Raw genomic sequence first — 23,029 nt, 5'->3', positions numbered from 1 at the left:
GAATGGTAAGTTGTATAAGTTGTCTAAACTGTAAGGTTAGTGTGGGAGATGAGTCCCGAAAGGTTAAGATGGTGGAGGGTCTTAAAATATAAGGTGGTTATAGAGTTTAGACTTTGCAATACAACAAACATTTAATTAGTGATACTATGTGCAGGCACTATGCTAAGTACTGTGGGAAATTAAAAACCAAAACAATAAAGAGCCATTGATGGATTTTGAACAAGAGACTGAAATACTCCAAGCAGTGCTTTAGGAAGTGACAGTGTGTGCAGGGAAAACTGGAAGGAGAAGCTTGAGGAAAGGAGAACACTTAGGAGGCTATTGCCAAACCCAACCAGTAGCTAACTGGTTTCTCAACTAGGGATTCTATTTTCTGCCTCTGGGCATTTTAGCGAACTGTCCTCCCTTCCCCCAGCTCCTCCCCCATGCCTAGAGTACACTTCTTCATTTCAAACTCTTAGAATCTTTACCTTCTGCAGGATTCAGATTAGGTGCCACCTCCTTTATGAAGCTTTCTTGATCTTTTCAATTAGTGTGCTCTCCCTTCTTCTTGTTATACTTATCTGTGTATATGCTTTATTATCCCCCTTCTCTAGTAGAAACTCCTGGAAGGTAGGGATCTCCCCCCTCCCCCGCAGCCCCCCCCCCACCAAGGGCTTTGTATGTCACTGGAGGCAGGTAACAAATGCTTGTTGAAGAAAGACAAATTTCTATGAAAAGTTAATATTATTCAGTTCACAAGCGCATTGCTCATTGCTCTAGCATATTGTTTTAGGTTTACTAGGTCATAGATTTAGGGCAGGAAGAGTCCTTAAAGGCCATTTAGTCCACCCCCACTCCCCAACCTTCATTTTACTGTTGAAGAAACTGAGGTCCAGGGAGTTTAAGTAATTTTCCCATGGTCACACAACGGTCCAACTCCGTCTCTAGGACTCTTTGTAAACTCGAGCCTGTAACCTCTTCGCCCTCTCTAGGCCTCAGATTGCTCATCGGTCACATAAGAGGGTTGGGTTCTGAGGTCCCTTCTAGCTCTAAATATCTGATCCTATGAAACCAAGACTCAGATGGGGCAAGGGACTGGTCAAGGGTCACCCAGGGAGCCAGTCGTCCAGCCTGTCAGCTGTTGCTTCCAGCTTCTGGTCATCTGTAAATCTGTAAACTTTGTTACAGATTTGTAAATCTGTACATTTGTAAACTTGTGTGACCATTAATCCACGGTGATGTTACCAGCCACCACAAGACGAAGTATAGTCTCCACTGTGCCCCCTCTGCTTGGGATTTGTTGCGCAGGTTCGGCACGAGCGCAGGCCCAGGAATTCCAAAGGTCCTTCCCTGAGACACCGGCATCACACTGCGCCTGCGCCCCTTTCTCTTCCGGCCCGGGAAGACTTCAACTCCCAGCGATTCACTCGACTTTCCCGATGCTTAGAGGAAGGAGGGGGAGGAGTCATCGGAGGCCACGCCCAATTCTGCTTTGCTGGACGCGTTCTGTGAAGAGGGAAGGAAGGTGGGCGCGTGCGGTGTGGCTCGAGGCTCTTTCCTAGGTTCCCAGGTCGCTCTCTCGGTCTTCCAGAGGTCATTCTCGGTGGTGGTGGAGTCTTCCCGGCTCGGGTGTCCCTTTCTTTGCACCACAACGTCCCTCTTGCCAGCCCAGGTAGCAGAGGGGCCATTCCACCTGTCCCATGCCCGGCCAAGATCCACCTGGAAGGGGTGTGGGGTGGACAGTGCTGCTTTTCCCTGGGTTGCCGAGCTACCGTCCCCTCTCCTGGACTTTCTCTTTCCTCCCACCCCCTCTAATTCCGCACCTTCCCATCTCTGGAATCTGGCAAGAAATACGGAACAGCAGGGTTGGGGCTGACGCTGTCCTCTCAGGGAGGTACTGAGCCTATTCCTGTTCCCAGGTGTTGCAGTGCCCCTGCTCCTAAGTGACCAGCGGCTGGGTACCATGTCTCATCGTCCACCCCCCGACGTTGCCACTGATGACTGTCTCCAAAGTTATAGCTACCTCTTCAGCCCAGATATTCTTCGGTGAGCCCTCCTAACAATCCACACCCCCACCCCAAGATTTGGGGGTGTTGAAAAGTGGCTAAGACTGGGAAAGAATGAATGACCTCTTAGGATTGCCCCCTTATTGGGGTCTGTTGTAGAAGGGCTTCTGGCAGAAAGAACTGATGGAGTCCAAATGCAGATAGAAGCATACTATTTTCACTTTTTTGTGTGTGTGTTTTTTTTTCTTCTGGTATGTTTTTTTCACAATATGACTAATATGAAAATATGTTTTACATGATTGCACATATATAATCTATTTCAAATTTCTTTCCGTTTTTAAGGAGGGAAAAAATTTGGAACTCAAAATTTCCAAAAAAATGAATGTTAAAATGTGTCTTTACATGTAACCGGAAAAAATAAAACTATTAAAAAATGAAATCACTACAGACGAAAAATGAGAAGGGCTTCTGGCTTGAGGTCTGGAGGTAGAACTTCATACTCATAGATTGAGACTTATATTGTGCCTCTGGGGAGGCATATAGAAGGAATGAATCTCTATAGCCATTGAAACTAAAAACACTGATTTTTTAAGTTTAATGAGAAATTATCAATGCAGGACAGAGTAAGATGGTGATTCATTAGATATCCTTAGTGTAAAGGATTTTACCCTTGGGTGAAAGAAGGTGGTACAGTGGATAGAATGCTGCCTCAGACACTTACTAGTTATGTGACACTGGGCAAGTCACTTGACCTCTGCCTCAGTTTCTAATAATAACATCTATCTCCCAGGGCTGCTGTGAGGATCAGATGAAAATAATATTTGTAAAGTGCTTTACAAACCTTGAACTGCTATATAAGTACTAACTATGATGATGATGGGCCAGGAAACATCTTTACTTTGCCATTTACTAGCAGGCCCTGCCAAGCTCAAAAGAATCATTGAATCGTAGAACTAGAGCTGTAAGAGCCCCCAGAAGCTTTCTGGTCTAACTCTTCATTTTACAGATAAGGAAACTGAGTCCCAGAGAAGTGAAATGACCTGCTTCAGGTCGCACAGTAATTGTCAAGAGGTGGAATTTGAACAGTTTCCTTAACTCTAGATGCATTATTTTTTCCTGCTGTTTCATGGTACATCAAGTATAAGACAGGTGAGGGGCTATATCTCTGTGATCCAAAGACCAGACTAAGTTCAGAGAGGCTCATCATCAGAAAGCCGGCCACCTTTGGTTTTTTTTGGTTCCCATCTACTAAGGTGGGTGACCCGAGGACAGGGATGCAATCTGTATTGGTAGATCTTGTGAAATATTTTTATTATTCAGAGGGCTTAGGGAAAATTTAAAATTTTTATTATTTTTAGATTTTCATTTTATTTTTATTCAGAATTTAACAATCACCAACAAAATGAGCATTTCCATACGTATACATTGTAGAACAGAAGGAGAGGTTGTAGACAAAACTACAAATCTCCATTATGGAAATCTTGCTTTTCTTCTTTTTAAAATCTTTTTTTTTAATTATTCAGAACTTAACACCAAATAAAATAGGAATTTCCATGTGCATAGTAGAAAAGGAAAACGAGGTGGGACATGACACCATTACTCTCTATTAAGTGCAGCTTGCAGTTCTTTTAAAATGTATAGTAAATTCAACATGTATCTTTCAAAGCTATTCTGCTGGTCTGTGCTTTTTTCTGGCCTTTTGTGCATTTTTTAATAAGATAATCAGTGAGCCTCTCTTCCTTCCTTACTTTCCTCCCAACATCCTTACTTCCTTTTCTACTCTATTGCTATTCCTCTCCTTCCCATCTCCTCCCATCCCCATTGGAAAAAAATTAAAAGCTCTCTTCTAACAGATATGCATAGTCACTTGCTTTTCTTTTTAAGCATGTAATAACTACAACATGTAATTTTCTGTGACATTTTTTGAAGGGATTTTCTTTTCTTCACAGTGACAAAGTGGCCTTTATCACTGGAGGAGGCTCGGGAATTGGGTTCCGAATTGCAGAAATTTTCATGCGGTATGTCTCTGTTAGCTTCCACCTCCACTGTCTTGACAGCCTTTGCTCACCCAGGACTGGACAAATTCACGTTTGGTGGCTGCTTTTTACTCCTTCACTAAATTGTCCATCCCTCTGCAGGGGCTTCCCTCAATGCCTACAAACTCTCGTCTTCCCCAGCCATTGCCCTTCTCAAATCATGTCAGTTACCAGATTGCCTTGATTCTCGTTCTGCAGAATCTCTCCATTTGCTCCATTCTCCCTTCCCACTGCCGAGGATAAGCTTTCATTACTACCAGCTGGCATTACTACAATAGCCTCCTTACAGGGCTTCGTGCCCTTTTCTTTCGCCCTCTTGATATCCTTCTTGCCAGAGTAATCATCTTCATGCATCCAGCTGATTATGCCACTCCTTTACCAATTCTTCAGTGACTTCATATCGCTTTCCTGGAAAAACTCATAGTCCTTTGCCTGGCATTAAGGCTGTATACAGTCTGTCACCATCCTATCATTCCATTTACCTCCTGCCATTTACTTTTCCTTTATGATTGGATGACTCTTTCTCTCCTGTATTCACCTTGTGCTTTCTGATTCTGTGCCTTTGCTCATGCTGTTCCCTGTGCTTAGAATTCCCTTCCTGACCCCTTGCAGGTTGAATTTCCTGGCAGTCCTTTCCAGGCCAGTGAAATGCCAGTGCTCCTCCAAAAAGCTTTGCCTGATCCTATTCCCCCTGTCCCATTGTTGGTAAACGACCTTTCTTCCCTTCGGCCTCGTGTAGGACTTCCTCTTTCATGTATTTATCATGGTTTATATTATATTCTAGTGTTTTACGTGTGTTATGTCTCCCTACTATGCTGTAAACTCTGTGGCTGCAGAGTATCTTAGTCACTTTTGTCTATTTGCTAGTTTGTAGCAAGGTTCTCTGCACATAAAGGGTGCTTAATGAATGTTTTGTTAAGTTGAACTGAGCATAAGATAGGTATAATGGTCCCTGCCCTACTCACCTGATAGGCTTCTTGAGGAGATCAAGTGGAATAATGAACAAAAAAAAGTTTGAAAGCCATAACACGATGTGCAAATACTCTCCGAACTGGTATTGTGTTGTTGTTCATCGTTTGTTTTCAGTGTCTTGACTTGGGAATGGATTGGGTTTAAGTGAGGCGGAGCTGTGCAAAGTCATCAGCCTCACTCTCTCCTCCAGAGTCATCAAAGCCCGGTGGCAAAACAAGAGGCAAGACTATGGTCGATGGCCTAGTGGTATTCAGCTAGCCAAAGAATGCAGGTTGTCGAGGCTAAAGACCACATGGTATCTTTGGGGCAGGAAGGGCATCTCCATGAACTTGTGAAGAGGAAAGAGAGATTTGTAACTTCTGGACCTGCTAAGTGCCCTCGATGTTACCACAGCATTACACACAGTATGGATGCAGCTTATTGTATCTCACATACAGCAAACATTTATGAAGCGCCTTCTATGTACAAGGTATTACACAAAGTGCTGGGAATACAAAGTTGATGAAAAACAGCCCCTGCCCTAAAGAAGCTTACATTCTGTTGGAGAGGATACCACATGTAAATAGATAGGTATATATGCCTGATCATTTGAGGAAGGAAACAGCACTATCAGCTTTGGGGATCAAGAAGGATTTCCTGGAGGAGGTATAACATGAGAAGCCTTGAAGGCAACTTGGGATTCTGAGGCAGACGTGAGGAAGGAGTGCATTCCAGGCCTTGGGGATGGCTTCTGCAAAGGCAGAGAGGACCTACCTGCTCTCTAGATGGGCCACAAGTTGGATTGGTCTCTATTTCATCCTACTGCTTGCCTTTCTTCCCAGGGGGACACAAAGAAGAGGCTGTTTTCCCCAGCTACTCTGTACACAGACTGCTTTGAATCATTCTAGCTGGGCCAAGTTTCCCCTCGCTTCCTTCCTACTCCTTCCAAGTAGGATAAAGAGTTTTGCTAGCAGACTTATGTGCAGGATGTTACATGTGTTGAGTGTTTTGTGTAAATAGTCTGTGGTGGTGTTTGTGAGGCCTGGCCAGGACTCAACATTTTGTTTACCTCTAAGAGGCCCTGGGAATTGTCCTGGTATTGGCGTTTGGTAGGGCCAAGGCATGCATAAGGATAAGAATTTGAACAGATATTTAGACATCTACTGAGTGCAGAAGAATGGGGGCTGGGGACAGATAGAGATTAAAATGACTTGGTCCCTGCCCTCATGTAACTTGCAACCTACTAGGAGCATATGACAGCTGTCTTCAAAACTGGTACAAAATAGACCATGTGAAGATGAGTAGAGAGGCACAGAAGTACTTTCAAAGAAAAGAGAAACAAAAAATTTGATTAAGCAAACTTTTTTTAGTACCTTTGGTGCAGATAACTGTTAAGTGCAAAAAGCAAGGAATTCAGAGAAGAAGTAGGGCCATGTGGAGGCAGGGAGATAAAAGAAGAGATCCCTGCACCCCCAAACTCAGTGGTGCTTGTGGCATGGCTTGCCAAGCCCTGGTATGGATGGTTTGAAATGAGTTAATAGTGTGATATAGCAAACAAACAAAATTTAATGTGATAATGGATTGTGCCAACACAAGTATAGTGTCCACAATAGGCAGAGGGAGGGTTGACAGTCTCACTGTGGCCTTCCACAGTCAAGTCACATATTCATGTTCATTCTCTAGAGGATCAAACTTGATGGTCCCAAAAGTTCCTGGTGGATCTTTCCATTCCGGGTTCTCTTGACCTTTCCTTCTTCCCCCTTATCTTTGCTCCCCTCCCCTCCCATGGTTGGAATGGACTTCCTACTCCACCTTTTATCCATCACCTGTTTAAGCCTCTCCCTACCTTCAAGACTGAACTCAGCTGCCACTTTCTCTGATATTTTCAACCAACAGTGACCCCACCTTCCTCAGATTTTTGTAGCACTTTGCTTGTCCTTTTCCTTAAAAATTTGTATATGTGTCTTATCCTTCCATACGTCTAAAGCCCCTTGAAAACAGGGTCTGTGTGGTTTATGTCTTTGCATTCTCAAGTCCCTAACTCACCATTTTATACTATTTGGAGCGCTATCATATGGAAGAGGAATTAGCTTAGATTTGATGGAACAACTTGTGCCAATAGGTAGAAAATGCAGGGAGAGAAATTTCTTCTCAATATGTAGGACTTCTTAATGGAGAAATGGAATGGGTCTTCAAATGAAGTTGTGAATACCCCATACCTAAAAGACTTTATGCAAAGACTAAGTAACCCCTTGTTTAGAGTCACAACTCCCAAGCTGTGCAGCAAACTCACAGGGGCACTGCTGGATATTTAAAATTTTTAACCTAATTAAGAAATGTAACTATTACATATTTCTTTTAACCTAACGATTCCATGGAAAAATTACTAAGACAATAAAGGCACTGAGAAAGTTTGGAAACTTCTGGTGTAGTGGATTGACTTACTGAATTAGACTAGCTAATCTACCAGCTCCCTTTCAATTCTAGGATTCTGTGGCTTTCACAGGAGAGTCAAGCCCACAGAACAAGAGATTTAATAGTTACAGGATGGTGCTCAGAGGTGTGAAGCTCAGAACAAAGTGGATAGATTTTGGTAGGCATATGTGTGGATCAAACAAATTGAATTTGATTTCATAAGTGTTTATTAAGCACTTATTATGTGCAAATAATTATGCTAAGTGCTGGGGTATCCAAAGATGAACGTCATAGTCCTTGTCCTCAAAGAGTACTCTCTCTAGGGTGATACAAAATACATATAAATAATTATAATTAAAGTAGAATATGATGAATACCTAAGAGAATGCTATGGGGATCTCCTGTATCACCAGTCCAGTGTGGCAAGGAATTGGGGTGGCATTGTGGGCACAATGTTCAAACGAGGTGTGATGCAAATTTCTAAGCTCTAAATTGGTGGTCCTTGTGGAGGATGGAGCAGAGAGGGGTCTGTGTCACTAAAGTGCTCAGCATTGTGTTCTGGGGAGAATGGATCTTTGTATTGACCAGGACAGCCCACGTAAGGTGGATATTTAACGGAGGATTCCAGATGCCGGTAACTAATCCTAACCCAGCACTACTCTTTGGCTGTTAGCCCACTTGACCCTTACGCAGGCCCCAGCCCCTTTCCTGTCCTACCCTCCTTGCTTTTTTGCTTGCTTCTGGGGGATGATGCTTTTAATTCATAGGTCCTTTTGTAAGAAAGCCTATCCAGGCTGCCCTCTCAGATAAGTGATAAAGAAGGGAGGAATGCCTGATTATGTTTTGTTTCTTTCTCTTTACTCTTTGATCTTGTCCTTTTGGTGTCTCCCACCTCTGCTCCCATTCCTGGTGTTTGTTGACTTAAACTGTCCGTGTTTTACAGGCATGGCTGCCAGACTGTCATTGCTAGCAGAAACCAGCAAAAGGTGTCCGATGTGAGTGGGATCCCCCTGACAGCTGGGACTTTGCTTTCTTCATTCTCCTTATTGATTAGTACCTATGTCTCCAGGGCTCATTGTAGATATAGTAGCACTCTGTTCCTGGACTGTGGATTAGCCAGTGGCCTCTAGAGGTTCAGGGATAAGAGTGTGATGGTGGCACCACCTGACTGTTTCCTCTTTATTGTGGAGTTTTGAGACATTGTGACCCCAAACCTTGTTGCTTATGTTTGGGTTCTTCCTTTCCAGATGTCCCCCTTAATATTATTAACATTTTAAAGTTTACAAAACATTTTCATCTTTATAGCTCTGTCAGGTAGAGAATGTAAACATTCCTGCCATTTTACAGATGAGAAAATTGGGGCTTGTAGAAGTCAAATGACTTACCCTCAGCAACATAGCTAATTGAATGTCTGAATATGGATTAAAACTCAGGTCTCTTGGCTCGCAAATTAAGTGTTTTTTCCCAATGCACCTGGCTGCCTTCCTTGGCTTTTTTTATTGAGTTACTGGTATGCTTTGTGATAGTTGTAGCATATGTGTTGAAGTCCTGTGGGTGGAAGAGGATAGAGGTGGATTATTTCTTTTCTTACCTATAGCACCTGGGAAGGGAAAACTTTTTCCATAGAGCCCAGTGTCCTGGGTGCTACCAAACTTATTTTATTGTAAGGAAAACAAAAGGGAGCTTGTCCTTTAGGTTACTGGCGGAGCCAGCAGAGACTCGAGATTTTCTTTCCTAATCTCCTGCTCTCGTTCTTCCGTGAATTTCTTCATGGGATGAAGAGTCTGGTTTATGCAGAGCTTTACATACGTTGCCTAAAACTGTGAGTTAATCAGGTATTGTCAGGCTACTTGTATTATCCTGTTTTTCAGATGACGAAATAGGTTTAGAGAAGTGGAGGGACTATTAGTAAGCGGCAGAGCCGTGACGTGAAGGCACGTCTTTTGCTGCTTGTTCTTTTTGCTATTCCAAGCTCTCTCTTCTGGGTGTCACTGCAGGTACGTTATAGTGGGGGTAGAAATGATAGGCCAGTGCCCAGATAGCTTCTGTTGTCTCCTGGTGCAGGCGGCCAAGAAACTGATTGCTGCTACTGGTCAGCAGTGCCTTGCCCTGTCTCTGGATGTCCGGCAGCCTCAGACCGTTACTGCTGCAGTCGATGAGGCTCTGAAGACGTTTGGCAAGATTGACATTCTCATCAATGGTGAGTTCAGCCCGAGGGAGAACGAAGGGCCTCGATCCTCAGTGGAATGAACCGAAGGAGCACTTCCTTTTTAGCACATGGCTTCATAAGGGCTTGAAATAGCATATGAAATTTAAGGATTACTGTATTTAGAACTAAGAAGAGATCTTAGAGATTATCTAGTCCAGCGCCTTCATTTTACAGAATAGGGAAACTGAGGTCCAAAGTCACACAGGTATTAAATAGCAAAGTTAAGATTTGAACTTTAGGTCTTTTGACTTCGAAGCTAACAGTCTCTCCACTGTACCACCCTTCCTTAGAGGGTAGCTAGTCTAAATTATACCTATATAAGATCTCCCACCCCCACTCCCTGCACATAGTCATTTAGTCTCTATCTGAAAACTTTCAGTGATAAGAAACCCGTAACCTCCCAAGGCAGTCCTTTCCTTTCATACTTGTAATTGTTAAAGGAGTTTGTTTCTATGTGAGCTCTCTGGGTAGGGAACCTTCAGCCTCAAGGCCACATGTAGCCCTCTAGGTACTAAAATTCTGTCCTTTGACCAAATCCAGACTTCACAGAACAAATCCCCTTAATAAAAGGATTTGTTCTGTAAAACTTGGATTCAGGCCCTGCCCTCAAGGACCTCACGGTCTAGTGGGAGAGGCAACATGTGAACAAATAAGTATACAAAGGGTACAAAGTAGATACAAGGCAATCTTAAGAGGAGAAGGCCTAGGCCTTTTATTCCTTCTCCTTGGTTATCTCCTGAACTTTACACAGGATCTGTGGCCCAGCAGAAAAGCCATCTGGACAAGATTGGTTCTAAATCAAGGAGAGTGTGTCTGATGTGGGTATACCAAACTGCTCACCTGGGCTAGCCTGCATCATGGAAGGCTGAGGCTGAGGCCAAGACGAGGCTGCTCCCAAATAAAGCAGGATAAGGGCCCTTGGGAAGGATCCTAAGGACCTGAAAATATTTAGTTTTGGTTTTAGTTTTTAGGCAATTGGGGTTAACTGACTTGCCCAGGGTCACACAGCTAGTTAAGTGTCAAGTGTTTGGTCTGAGGGCACATTTGAACTCAGGTCCTCCTGACTTCAGGGCCGGTGCTCTATTACCTGAAAATATTTAGGAAAGAGAAGTCCTGTTGGGATGCCTACAGAGGCCACAACTGTCAGTGAAGGGAAAAACAGTTGGCAAGTTCTCTTATCAAGGTTTTATTTTAACCTCATGTAGAGTTTTACTTGGGCAAAGGGCTTCTGGCCCAGCATCCTGCCCTTGCTCTCCAGAGACCATTTGAGTTGTAATTTTAGGGGCAAGAGAGCTATCAAAGGGACTGACCCTTGGTCAGAAAGCATTTTGTTTTTATTGGACCTGTGATTTCACTGGTGTAGGAAACTCCGTCTGCTTGGGGCTATCAGTAGCTATTCTGTAACTTATTATCTTAGAGCAGAGGTTTTTAACTTTTTTCTGTGTGATGGATCCTTTTAACAGTCGAAACCTTTGGGCTTCTCAGAATGTTGTTTTTAAATGCACAAAATGCATAGGATTACAAAGGTAAACAAAAATTGGTAAAGTGAAGGTGTAATTTTTTCCCCATTCTATTGCATGGACCCCCTAAAATCCACATACAGACACTTTGGGTGTCTGTAGATCCCAGGTTAAGAATCCCTCTCTTTTGAAAGTTACCTCTAGGCTCTAAGAGACTGAGTTATTTGTTCAGTGTCAAATAGCCAGTATGTGTTAGGGCAGGGACTTGAACTCAGCTGGGACTCTGAGGCCATTCTTCTATCCACAGAACCATGCTGCCTCTCAGTATTTTTCAGTGCTTGATTTGTATTCTTAACATGTGCTTATTGAACTGATTGCTTAAGGTCACCCACATTTTCTTACCTTGTTCAAGGATGCAAGAAAGAGCTTACAAGCAACTGTATTCTCCAGGAAGTGATTTATTAATCTAATAATAGGCATCACCTTAACAGCGACTTTTCCTATTTTGGTTTCTTTTTATTTTGGATTGGCTTCACCCAGAGATGAGAATTCTTCCTAGTCCCTGGACCTGAATCTATAGGTCCATTTTCTGTGGGAGTGTAAACATTTGCAGGATTGTACCCAGTACAAATAAGATACACAGATGCCAGTATTGATAATTGCCCTTTTGGGAGTGTGTGTATGTGTATATACGTGTGTATATATATGTGTGTATACATATATACCTTGAAACATGATTTTATCTCCTTGAAGGAAGAGATTTCATGGTCATTATAATTAACATTAGTAGAAGCAACAGCAATAATTCAGATTATATTAGTCCACATTGTTACATAATTCCTTATCGATTTATTTTGTACTTATCTGTGTAAATGTATTTTCCTAGTCAAATCTGAGCTCTTTGAGGGGAGGGACTGTTTTTCCATTTTGTCTTTGTATCTCTAGCACCTTGCACAAAACCATGCATATAGTAAAAATGCTTTATTGAATGAATGAAATACACTGTGCGAAGTATATCTTTATTCAAAGGTAAAAAGAGTCATAAAGTAATAGGATTTAGAGTGAGACTTTAGAGGTAATCTAATTCTGTAATTTTATAGATTTTGCCAATAAGAAAACTGACTCTCAGATCGATTAAGTGCATTTTCCAAGTCACCCAGGTAGCTGAACGATAGAGCCCACACCTTCTGACTCTAAATGAGTGCTCTTTCCATTGAATCCCATTAATCTGGAAAGGGCCTAAAGAGCCAGCCAATTGGACCAGATGGTACCTGAATGACTGTGATGGGTGACAAGGAAAGTGAGAGCATTTCTCTGGCTGTCTTCATAGGGCACCATAGACTTTCTGGGGAAATTGGCTCTTTGCTCCTCACACATAGACTGGCATTCATACTGCTCTGGTAGGGTGAGGAGTCAGTTTTTATTCCTGTCTTCTTTCCTTAAAGGCTTTGCAATAAGATAGATGTTCACAAAGAATTGTAATAAAAGTTAAACTGTGGTAAGTATATAGCAAAAGTTAAAAAAAAAGTCAAATAGGGATGAAAGACCAGGGAAGGGGAGAGATTGATCACTTGAAGCTGTCAGGTTTAGGGAATTGTTCATTGAGAGGTCATGCCAAAGTTGGGCTTTGAAAGTCTAGAAGACTTACATCCAGAAGGGATAGAGGGAATGTGTTCGAGGCATGAGGTATGGTTAGTGTGAAGGCCTGGAGCTGGTAGATGGAGTGTCCTGTGTGAGGAACAGAGAAAAGGCTATTTGGGCTGAATTGAGTACAGGAAGGGGAAGAATATATAATGAGACTGGACAGATAGCTTGGGGTCAGGTTGCGAAGGGCATTAAAAACCAAATATAGAAGATATCTATTTTATCTTAGAAGCAGTAAGAGCCACTGAGTAAGAATTTCATATTTATTAAATATGTTTGTCGAATGAACAAATGGCTTGTAGATGTAACCAGAGCCCCAGACCTGACCTGTACAACCCCCAGATTTTCTCTGGAATCTGATTATCTCCTGAGACAGGGTTCAGTAGATAAGGCATTGGGCAGGCTGCTTGCATTCTCTTCATAGGTCTGGGTAGGGAGCACAGAACTGTTTTCTCAGCCCTCTAGTCTACACCTTACTCCCTATGCTAGGCCATGCTCCCTCACATGGGAGAAAACCTTTGCTACCCTGTCAGTGGGTGCTTGTAATGATAATAATGACTCATTTCTATAATTCTTTGAGGCTTATTTTTACTGTTATTGTTAGCTCACATCGCTTTATCAAGTTAAGATTTACAAAGCACTTTCCTCAAAACAACTTTGTGACATAGGTAGCGTGAATACCATTCTCCTGTTTTATAGCTGAGAATGTTGAGCCCCAGAGTGGTTAAGTGACTTGCTCAAGGTCGGTTAAAGCAGAATCGAACCTAGACCTTCTGATTCCAAGTCCAATATTTTTTCCATTTTACAAGACTCCTTCACCCTAGTCTCTTTACTTCGTGGACCTCTTCTAGCCTTTGTCTTTGCAGAGTGAAAATCCCTAATCATTTTAGTTTGTGGTCATATGAAGGTTTCATTTGTCCATCTTTGAATTTTCTCCAGTTCCATTTTAGCTTTCTTGAGATGTAGGGACTAAGTGAAGTCAAGTCAATAAGTGTTTATTAAGTGTCTTCTATATGTCAGGTACTGAGCTAGTCTCTGGGGATATAAAAAAAGGCAAAAAACAATCCCTGCCCTCAAGGAGGTCACGGTCTAATGGGGGAGACAATACACACACCCAAAAAACCCCCACAAATAAGATTATCTCTTTATCTCCTCTCTCTAGCTGGCTAAGTTTCTCTATCCAGAGTGTCTCAAAAGTCTGAGTGTAGTGTTAAGCTTTAGCAGTTTAAAACTGCGCTGAGACTTTAAAGACACTGTATAGCATATATACAGGATATAGTATACATATATATATTATATATATCTATACACACACACACACATATATATATGCAGGATAGATTGGAGATAATCTCAGAGGGAAGACACTAAGATTAAAGGGGACTGGGAAAGACTTCTTGCATAAGGTGAGACTTTAACTGAGACTTGAGGAAGAGATGAGGAGGGGCAGACAGTAAAAATACCCTGGGTTGGGAGTTGAGTATCTTGTTCAAGGAAGAGCCAGGAGATCAATGTCACTGGATTGCAGAGGGGACTAAGTTGTTAGAAGACTGGAAAGATGGGAGGAGGGGAGGGGAGGAGGCAGGTTGTGAAAGACATTAAAAGCCAAACAAAGGATTTTATAATTAATCCTAGAGGTAACAGGGAGCCATTGGAATACATTGAATGGGGAGGTGACATTGTCAGATTTGAGCTTAAGAAAGATCATTTTGACAGCCAAGTGAAGGATTGACTGGAGTAGGGAGAGACTTGTGGTGCCCACCACTGGGCAGTTGCAATAGTCTAGGTGCCAGGCGAGGGAGGCCTGTATCACTGTACTGGGGAGGCGAGGTACCTACTCAGGAGCTATTACCAAGATAGAAACAACGGGACTTGGCAGCTGATTGGATATGGGGGGTGAGAGAGTGAGGAGTTGAGGAAGACACCTGGGTTATGAACCTGGGTACTGGGTAGGGCCTTCTACAGTAACAAGGAAGTTGAGAAGAGATTTTTGGGGGAAAGGAAATGAATTCAGTTTTGGACATGTTGTGTTTAAGATGCCTCACCAAACAACACAGAGGGACCCAAAAGGTATGGAATTCTGGATGTTCGCTCTCCCAGAGTGGCTGCTTAGGGGGTGCTTTGCATTTTCTCTCCCCCCACTTTTCTTCTTTAGGTGCAGCAGGTAATTTTTTGTGTGCAGCCAGCAACATGTCCTTCAATGCATACAAAACTGTAATCGATATTGATACAATTGGCACCTTCAATGTCTCCAAAGTCATGTTTGAAAAGTACTTCGAGGTAGGTTTTTGCCAATCTTTGACATGTGGGAGTCCCTGGGGGCTTTTCTGGCTTTTTCTCTGACTTTCTTTCCCCTGGCTGTTTTAGGACCATGGTGGTGTGATCATTAACATCACTGCTACCCTGGACTACCGAGGGCAGGCGCTCCAGGTGCATGCAGGCACTGCCAAGGCAGCTGTGGGTATGGCCCGCTCTCTATGAGGCTCTTCCTCCCTCTTGTCCCACATCCCCTGGCTCCTTCACTTCTGAGAGCCACAGCAGTACCAACAGTCATCACAATTCATGCAGGGTGTCCTACAAGTGTATTTGCAGTTTGAAGCTAAATACCCTCAAGTTTAAAACTTTGGGGACACCCTCTATAGTGCTTTAAAATTTTCAAAGTTTTTATATAATACATGATCTACGATTTCCTTTGATCCTCATAGCAGTGGTCTGAGGTAGATACTGCAACTATTATCATCCCCATTCTACAAATGAAGAAACTGAAGATCAGGGAAGTTAAGTGACTTACCTATAGTTCCATAGCTAATAAGTGTCAGAGGTGGGATTTGAACCCATGTTTTCCTGACTTCAGTCCCAGAATTCTATCTACTCTATAAGATTTCCTCTAAAAGAAAAGGTTGCTTTTTCATGCAGCAGCTTGAAGAACTTGGCAGGCCTGACCCCCTTCAACCAAGTCAGATTCTTTTTCTTCTTTATACTGTTCTTCCTTTTACCCTGGGTGAGAACTACACTGGCCTTTGTTTCCTACCCTCACTTTTGTCTTGTGTTCCCCCCTTGCTGTGATACATATAGCCCCCTTTCCCCTTCCTTGACCATTACTTGAACCTGTTGAGGTGTTCTTGAAACTTTTTTCATCTCTCTATTTTTATCCCTTTGCAGATGCAATGACAAGGCACTTGGCTGTGGAGTGGGGTCACCACAACATCCGAGTTAATAGCCTGGCTCCAGGCCCCATCAGTGGCACTGAAGGGATGCGTCGACTTGGTAAGGCAAGGCCATGGGAACAGCATCTCCAGTTTTATTGAATTTCCTCCTACCTACCTGTGATTTCACACACTTGTTGAGAGGTAGTATGGTGTAGTTAAAAAACACTGGGAAACCAGAGATCTGGGTTCAAGTACTGACTTTGCCACTTCCTCAACTTGAGACCTTTTTTTCAATGACCTCTAAATAAAATTTAGTATTTGCTCTAGTTGTAAATTTTTTAAAATGTCATTCTGAAAAGAGGTTCCAGAGGCTTCACCAAACTGCTAAGGAGACCATGACATAAAAAAAGCTTAAGAATCCCTGATCTTAGTGGTATGCTCTTCTGTTTTCTTGGAGGTTTTCAGCTGGAAAATTACTGTTGTCCACAGCCTTTAATATTTGCAAGCCCTATAGAGGTGAATATTTTCTTTACCCTCTAGCCTTTGAGTGTACTTCAATACCCAATCTTGTTGATGTGAATGCTAACTCTGATGGTGAGGGTCACCACCTTTCTGTACTTCATTCTGTGTGATATTTGATTTTGGCCATGTCTTTCCTCATATCCCCTACAGACAATCTACCAAACATACTGGAGGCCTTCCTCTGGTTCTTTTGCTATTTCATGAATATGAGGGCAGCGCATGGCTATTATCCCTTATTCTTGCTGCATGACTTACCTGCCTCCTTTTCTAGTCATAAGTGTTCTTGACAGTATTTTTTTTTTTGTGACACCTCTTCCATGGAAGTCACTCTTGGGAAGCCAATGAAGCCCTAGACTAGCTTCTAGAAAATTCCTGACAGATGTCTGATTTCTCTAAGGGTTATAACCCTGTTTTAATTCAGTCACATTATTATTTTTCAGTCCTTAATATTTAGTACCTGTCCTAGACATGATTCAATATGGAATTGTTGACAGTGTGGAGAATTGTGCCTTTGTATTCTTTCCCTTTTCCCCTTCCTACACATATTCTTCAGCCTTACTGGTGAACATGTGACTTGGACCCCCTAATTCTTTCTCCTGTTTTTCTTTTCAGGTGGCCATCGGGTGGAGAGAAATATTTTGGGAAGCCCTCTCCAGAGACTGGGGAACAAGACTGAGATTGCCCACAGTGCACTGTACTTGGCCAGCCCATTAGCATCCTATGTGACAGGCACAGTCCTGGTGGTGGATGGTGGGAACTGGCTGACTTCCGCCAACAATCACATGATGTTGTTGGGGACTGAAACTTCCAAACTCTAGGTGATGTACACCTCTGCTCTCTCGCCCCCCCCCCAGGGCCTACTTTTAGCAGACTGCCCATCTCATTGGTAGGAGAGAGTGACAGTGGTTTCTAGCAGTTTGTGGCTGTTTGGAGTAGATAAGCGGTGGTTTGATTGGCCTGACAGAAGAGATCTGTTGAGGCAATAGGATAGTAGTGAAAAGAGCCCCGAGGGAGTGTTCAGAGTCCTGGCTCCTAGTCTCAGTTCTGGGAAAGATGAGCAGTATGACCTTGGGCAAGTCACTTTCCTTCTCATTTGCCTCCTCTTTAAGATAAGAAAGTCAGATTAGACTATGTCTGAAGGTCCCTTCCAATGCTGACATTCTCTGGTTCTATTTCTAAGGTGCCTTCTATCCCTAATTGTCTGTGTCTCTTAAGCCACCAAGTTCACTTAAGGGTGTTCATAAGATCTTCATGGGTCACATGGGTCACAATGCACACACGCGAACATAAAATGTGTTTGGGGACAGAAAGTATGGAGAGATAGTTTGTTGAACTGGTAGAGCATTAGCAGGGAAAGAGCCATGGTAATAATAATAATAGCAGCATACAGTTGTGCAGCACCTAGTTTACAAGGTGCTTTAAGTGAGGTAGGTTAGGTAAAGGAGGTATCATCATTATCTCCTTTTTACAGATGAGGAAGCTGAGGCCCACAGAGGAGAATGTTTTGCCCAAAGTCGTTTGGCCAGTGATTGAAGCCCAGAACTTAAACCCAGGTCTCCTTCCCTCAAGTACAGCCTGTTTTCTACTCTAGCACACCTAGTTTCCTTCCTGTTTGAACTGGCAAGTTTATGTATGTGTTGTGGCCAGAAAACAGGGAAACATTTCTTAGTCTGTAGACTCTTTTTTGTAACACCTGTTGGCTAGGAACCACTGATCTTCTCTGTTCAACCTTAGATTCAAGCCGATGGGTGCTTGGGAAGAGTGAGTGGCTGCTTCAGTTGAGTTTCATAAAGGATGGCCCTTTTCTTTAGTCACTTTCATGGCTACTCATTAGTCATTATAGCTTAACTATTTAGAGTCCTTTTTTTCCTTCCTAAAGTTTGTCCTCTTGGTTTCTCAGAAGGGTCATTGCACTCAACACAAATTAACATTAAGAATTAATATAATATTAACAATATAAGTCTGTATATATTTAATGCCATTGCAAGTTATAGTTATTATCAAACTTATATCAATACTATATCAATAGAATATTTTAATTTAATGTTAGTTATATTATTAATATAATTCTTTATATGCTCAGATATCTCAAGGCATGTCAGCTAACAAAAATAGGGGATTATTATAGTAACCACTCACATTTTCATAGGGCTTTAAAGTTTGCAAAGAGCCTTCTGCATCTTCCTTCACTTGAGCCTCCTGACAACCCTGAGAAGAAACATTCTAAGCAGAGGTGTCAGACTTGTTGGGACACAGAACTCCCCAATTCAGCCAGAACCAGATTACAGTGTAATTAGAAATGTTTAGCAAAACAAATAAAAATATAATACAACATAGCTAATGTTAAGTTGTGGTTTTCTAAGTTAGTATATGGCAGCAGGGACCAGGATCCATTTTTCTTTTGAGTTTGATGTCACTTTGTATAGGTATTATTTATTAACACCTTTTCACAGATGAGGAAATTGAGACCTAGAGAGGTGAAGGGCCTTGTCCATGGTCAACTAGCTAGCAAATGCCTCCTGGTTATGGGCAGGGTTTTTTTTTTTTAATTCTGAAATTAATAAATATTCCCCAAACAAACCACTTGCATATTCACAGTAGAGCAGAAATAGAAGATTATCTGCAAAAACATGCATGGCTATTAAGTACTGCTTGCTTTTTAAAAAAGTTTATAATATTTTCAACATGTTACTTCCAAACATGTCCTGCTTGTCTCTTCCACTTCTTCATTTCTCTTCTGTGTATTTTAAAACATCCTTCAATGACCCTTTTCCTTTTCTTTTTTTTTTTTACAACCTGATTACTAGCTTTCCCCTTGAACTTATCCCTCCAAATAAAAAATAAAAACAGAGTCCTTGGAACAAGCAAGTATAGTCAAGTAAAACAAATCTGCTTATTTGCCGTACCAAAAATTGATATCTCTTTTGGCACCTTCAGTCCTTCACTAGAAGCTGGATTTGAGCCTAGTTCTTCCTGACACCAAGTCCAACACTGTCCATTCTGCCACTCTGCAGTGCTGCCTCTACAATCAAGTTGCATATTGCATAACTCAGTCCCAGTTTATAGGGACACCAGTTTCCCCACTTTAAAAAGAGAGCCCTAGGGAGCAGCTAGGTGGTGCAGTGGATAAAGCTCCAGCCTTGGAGTCAGGAGGACCTGAGTTCAAATCCGGCCTCAGACACTTGACACTTACTAGCTGTGTGACCCTGGGTGAGTCACTTAACCCCATTGCCTAGCCAGGAAAAAAAAAAGAGAGAGAGTCCTAATTGAAGTGATGACTGGGAAATTAGATTCCTCTCTGTCAGGGACAAACAGTAGGCTTTGAGAACAACCTTCCCCTCTTTCTCCTAGAATTATTTTCAAAATCATCACTGAAGGAATTGAATGTGCATCTGGGTGTATTGCAGAGGGAGGTGGTGGGAATGCCTTTGCCTTATTCATATGTGATATATCATAGTACCATGGCTGAGGACTTTTCCAGGGGTAAGATATCCACTACATTGCTTCCCTCGATAGGTGAAGGGGTGCTATGGCCCAGAGGAAGGATAAAACTGTTTAAAAGTTTTGTTCTCAAGGTAACTTAGTCTCAACGCTGAAAGAGTCCATGGCCCTTGTGCTACCCAGGAGGGAGCACTACAGGCAGGACTTGTAGTTCCCTTTCCCAGACACTTGAGTTTACTCCCTAAGACAGATGGAACTATTGTTTATCTTGAGAATAATTGTCTGGTTATCCCCAGAAAATGCCGAGCTGGCAGCTCTCAACTGTAGCCCTCAGGATGAACACAAGGGCCCTATCACCCATCACGCATAAACCCCAGAGTCCCCACCGTGAGGACTTTGTGCCAGCCACCTGGTCCCAGGTTTTTTTCTGGACTGAGGAAGGAATATTTTGCTTCAGCTTTTCATATTCCCTAGCTGTCAATGCTGAGGGTCCCTGCTTCTCTTACGTTCATCCTAGCCACTTCTGCCACCTCTGCCATCTCTGCCTGGCTGAACTTAGTCACTGTGGAACCCCAGCCCAGTAAAGTATGTAAAATGTTGGTGGGCATTTTCTTTTAATGCTTCCCAATCCCAGGTGACATCCTGTTTCCTTCTCATTTAGGTACTAGTTGCACAATGTAATGCTGACATCTGTTAATATTTCTTACAGGTAGCTGCCCTGCTGAGATAAATGGAAGAGGACTCCTAACTCAGACCTACTTTTCGATCCAGTGCTACAGCTTTCTCCCAGAAGTCTTTCCTGCCTTTTTCTCCCCTTGATTCGCTCTGGCATGCCAAGCTATTTCAAGGCAAAGCTGTAGGGTGCTGAATCTAACAAGCCCATTTCTCAGTCTTTCCACTCAGGGTTTTCTGGCAGAAAAGCCTGCTGAATCTACAAACATCCACTCCTTTCTAGTGGCCCTATGGCTGATGCTACCAGGCATGGGGGCCAATTTGACGAACTGCTGATAAGAGAATCTTTTATTAGAGGGTAGGAATGGATTGGGTTCAAACAAACAAATAAAACCTTTGCAAGCAACCACAAGATTTTGACCATTCTAAGCACATCTTTCGATAGCTTATCTTTTCAACAGACACTCGGAGGAAATACATTAAATCTGTATTTTGTATGCCCTTAGAACAAAGGGCTCTTATTGGAAAGATGTCAGCCTCCTTTCCCAACCTTTAGTGCTGACTAACCCTGCTGGGACATTGTTCAAAACTTTCTTAGTGATAAGAGCCTCATTTTAACCTGGGTCATTGTTGCTCTCCCTCTAAGGATAAATATGATGATTGTGATGAAATGGCTGCAAGGCCAAAATGACCAGAACTTCAGGTTCTTGTACTCCCCTATTCCAAAGACCTAGGGTCAGCTCTTGAATTGGCTTCTAGACTTTATCATGGACAAAAGGAAGAAGAAAATTGGTGCTGCTAACAGTCCAAATCCCAATCCCTCTTCTGTCCAAACTCTGGAGTATTGTTTCAACTGTTCCCTTTGCTTAGTGCAGTCTTGAGCTTCTTCTTTGGAAGGGGAGAGTTCAATAGGAAGGAATGAAGTGTGACTGGATCTACTTTGATCTCCCAGACTCACGTTGAGCCTTTTCCCACCCTTCAGACACTGTCAGCTGAGAATTGCTTATGGCAGAGTGAGACTTAATAATACACAGTGGTGTTTTATAAGGGCCTGAAGGAAGTGACATCTCTTGTTGGGCAGAATCCACCTCTTCCTTGGGCATGCTAATAGCATATTAGCAGAGGCATCCCTCCTGGGTTGCATATAAATTTTGCGAGGGGTTATTCACGTGCTCTTGGTAACTGGGAGATGCCATCAGCAGATAGGTTGCTCTGACTTAAAGCTAATTAGGGCCAGGTGTGGGGATGGGGTAGGGTTAGCTGGAAGAGTGAGTGATTGCATTAATTCCCTGTGATGCTGACTGCTTCAAACATAATAGGAGCAACCTCTTCAAATGCAGTGAGCTTTTGATTATTCTGGGGACAGTTACCTAGACCTGTGCTTTCTTATCCCTCCAGCTTCCCACTGCTTGCTATGTTCTTGCATATTAACACCTCTACCATGGTCTGGATAAGAACTAGGGAAATAGCCCCTTGATTCTATTACTTGCAAAGTTTAACATTGAACGTATTGACTACAATGGCATTTTGCAGCAACTTTGGAAGTTTTTTATCAATGCAATCCTATGTGAAGAACTCCCCCAAAAGGGACTGAATTTATACTATTTGTTTAAATGAGACTATTCATATAGGGGGGTGGGGATAGTTACTGGTCCCTTTTACCCTTTGAATGGCAGCCTAAGACTGTTCTACCATCCTATTCTCAAATCCTCTTTTTTTCCCCTTCCTGGTTCCTATCCTCTAGTACTCACTATCTCCAGGTCCACTGGGGACAGCCAGTGCTGGTAGCAGCAAGCAGGTAATGGATTTCATCCACTGTGTATCATTGATCTTTGCTACATTAATCCTGCATTTTACCTAGAAATTTGTTTTTCAAATTTTTTTTTCCTTGGTGCCTTGCACCACAACTTTCAAGTATAAGACATTCTGTTAGTGGAAAGTACTTCTTCCTTTCTTCCTTATGGTGCAAGGCTGAATTATGAAGCTTTCCTGAGGTCTGATGTTTTGTTTAGGAAAGATTCAAAATGTTGGGTAAGGAACACATATAAATGATTTAATATGCTGTTTTTCTCTTTGTATACTGGCAGAGAATAAAATTTTGTTCTTGAAATTACTTAAAGTATGTCATTGAATGAAGACTCATCCTCTATCTTTGTTCATTCTCTCTCTTTTCTTTCTCTCTCTTTCATTCTCACTCCCCCTCTCTTCTTTCTCCCCTCCCCACTCTGGCTTTCACCTGTTTTAACCTCTGCTTACATTTCTTTCTCATAACAGCCAGAGTGGGTGGTCAGTCTATAACCACTAATGAAATTAGTGGAAATCAAAGCACTAATGTGGAGGACAAAAATAGAAATCCAGCAGAATGACTCTCATCCAAGGGTGAGTTGCAAGTGGTCAAACTACAAAACCTTATCTCTCTACTTTTTCCATATTTGTGTTGAACTACAGCACCCAATAGTCCTGGGCTCTCTTGTTGCTTTCTTGGCATCTTTGTCAGCTATTCCTATCTATTCCCTACACTAAAGATTCCTACTGGTGATCT

The 23,029-nt window shown here is 42.4% G+C and overlaps 1 protein-coding gene across 3 annotated transcripts; it reads left to right on the top strand.

Annotated features, from left to right (window-relative positions):
- Positions 1-1,230: 1,230 nt before the first annotated feature.
- On the top strand, positions 1,231-22,600 carry DECR2 (2,4-dienoyl-CoA reductase 2). Of its 3 annotated transcripts, none has more exons than XM_021006571.2 (10): positions 1,231-1,552; positions 1,902-2,028; positions 3,938-4,006; positions 8,334-8,385; positions 9,455-9,590; positions 14,859-14,983; positions 15,071-15,164; positions 15,866-15,970; positions 16,987-17,192; positions 20,525-22,600. In XM_021006571.2, the coding sequence occupies exons 2-9, from the start codon at positions 1,946-1,948 to the stop codon at positions 17,190-17,192; spliced, it is 870 nt and encodes a 289-aa protein (XP_020862230.1). In that variant the 5' UTR covers positions 1,231-1,552; positions 1,902-1,945; the 3' UTR covers positions 20,525-22,600. The 3 variants fall into 3 exon arrangements, with proteins under 3 accessions (XP_020862230.1, XP_020862229.1, XP_020862228.1); XM_021006570.2 differs by having other exon boundaries at positions 1,232-1,507; XM_021006569.2 differs by having other exon boundaries at positions 1,235-1,654.
- Positions 22,601-23,029: the final 429 nt, after the last annotated feature.

Source organism: Phascolarctos cinereus, unplaced genomic scaffold, assembly GCF_003287225.1.
Source record: "Phascolarctos cinereus isolate Bilbo 61053 unplaced genomic scaffold, phaCin_HiC Scaffold_4;HRSCAF=312, whole genome shotgun sequence".
Lineage (NCBI taxonomy): Eukaryota > Metazoa > Chordata > Mammalia > Diprotodontia > Phascolarctidae > Phascolarctos > Phascolarctos cinereus.
Note: the sequence above shows the minus strand (reverse complement) of the source record. Positions and strands in the feature narration are given on the sequence as shown.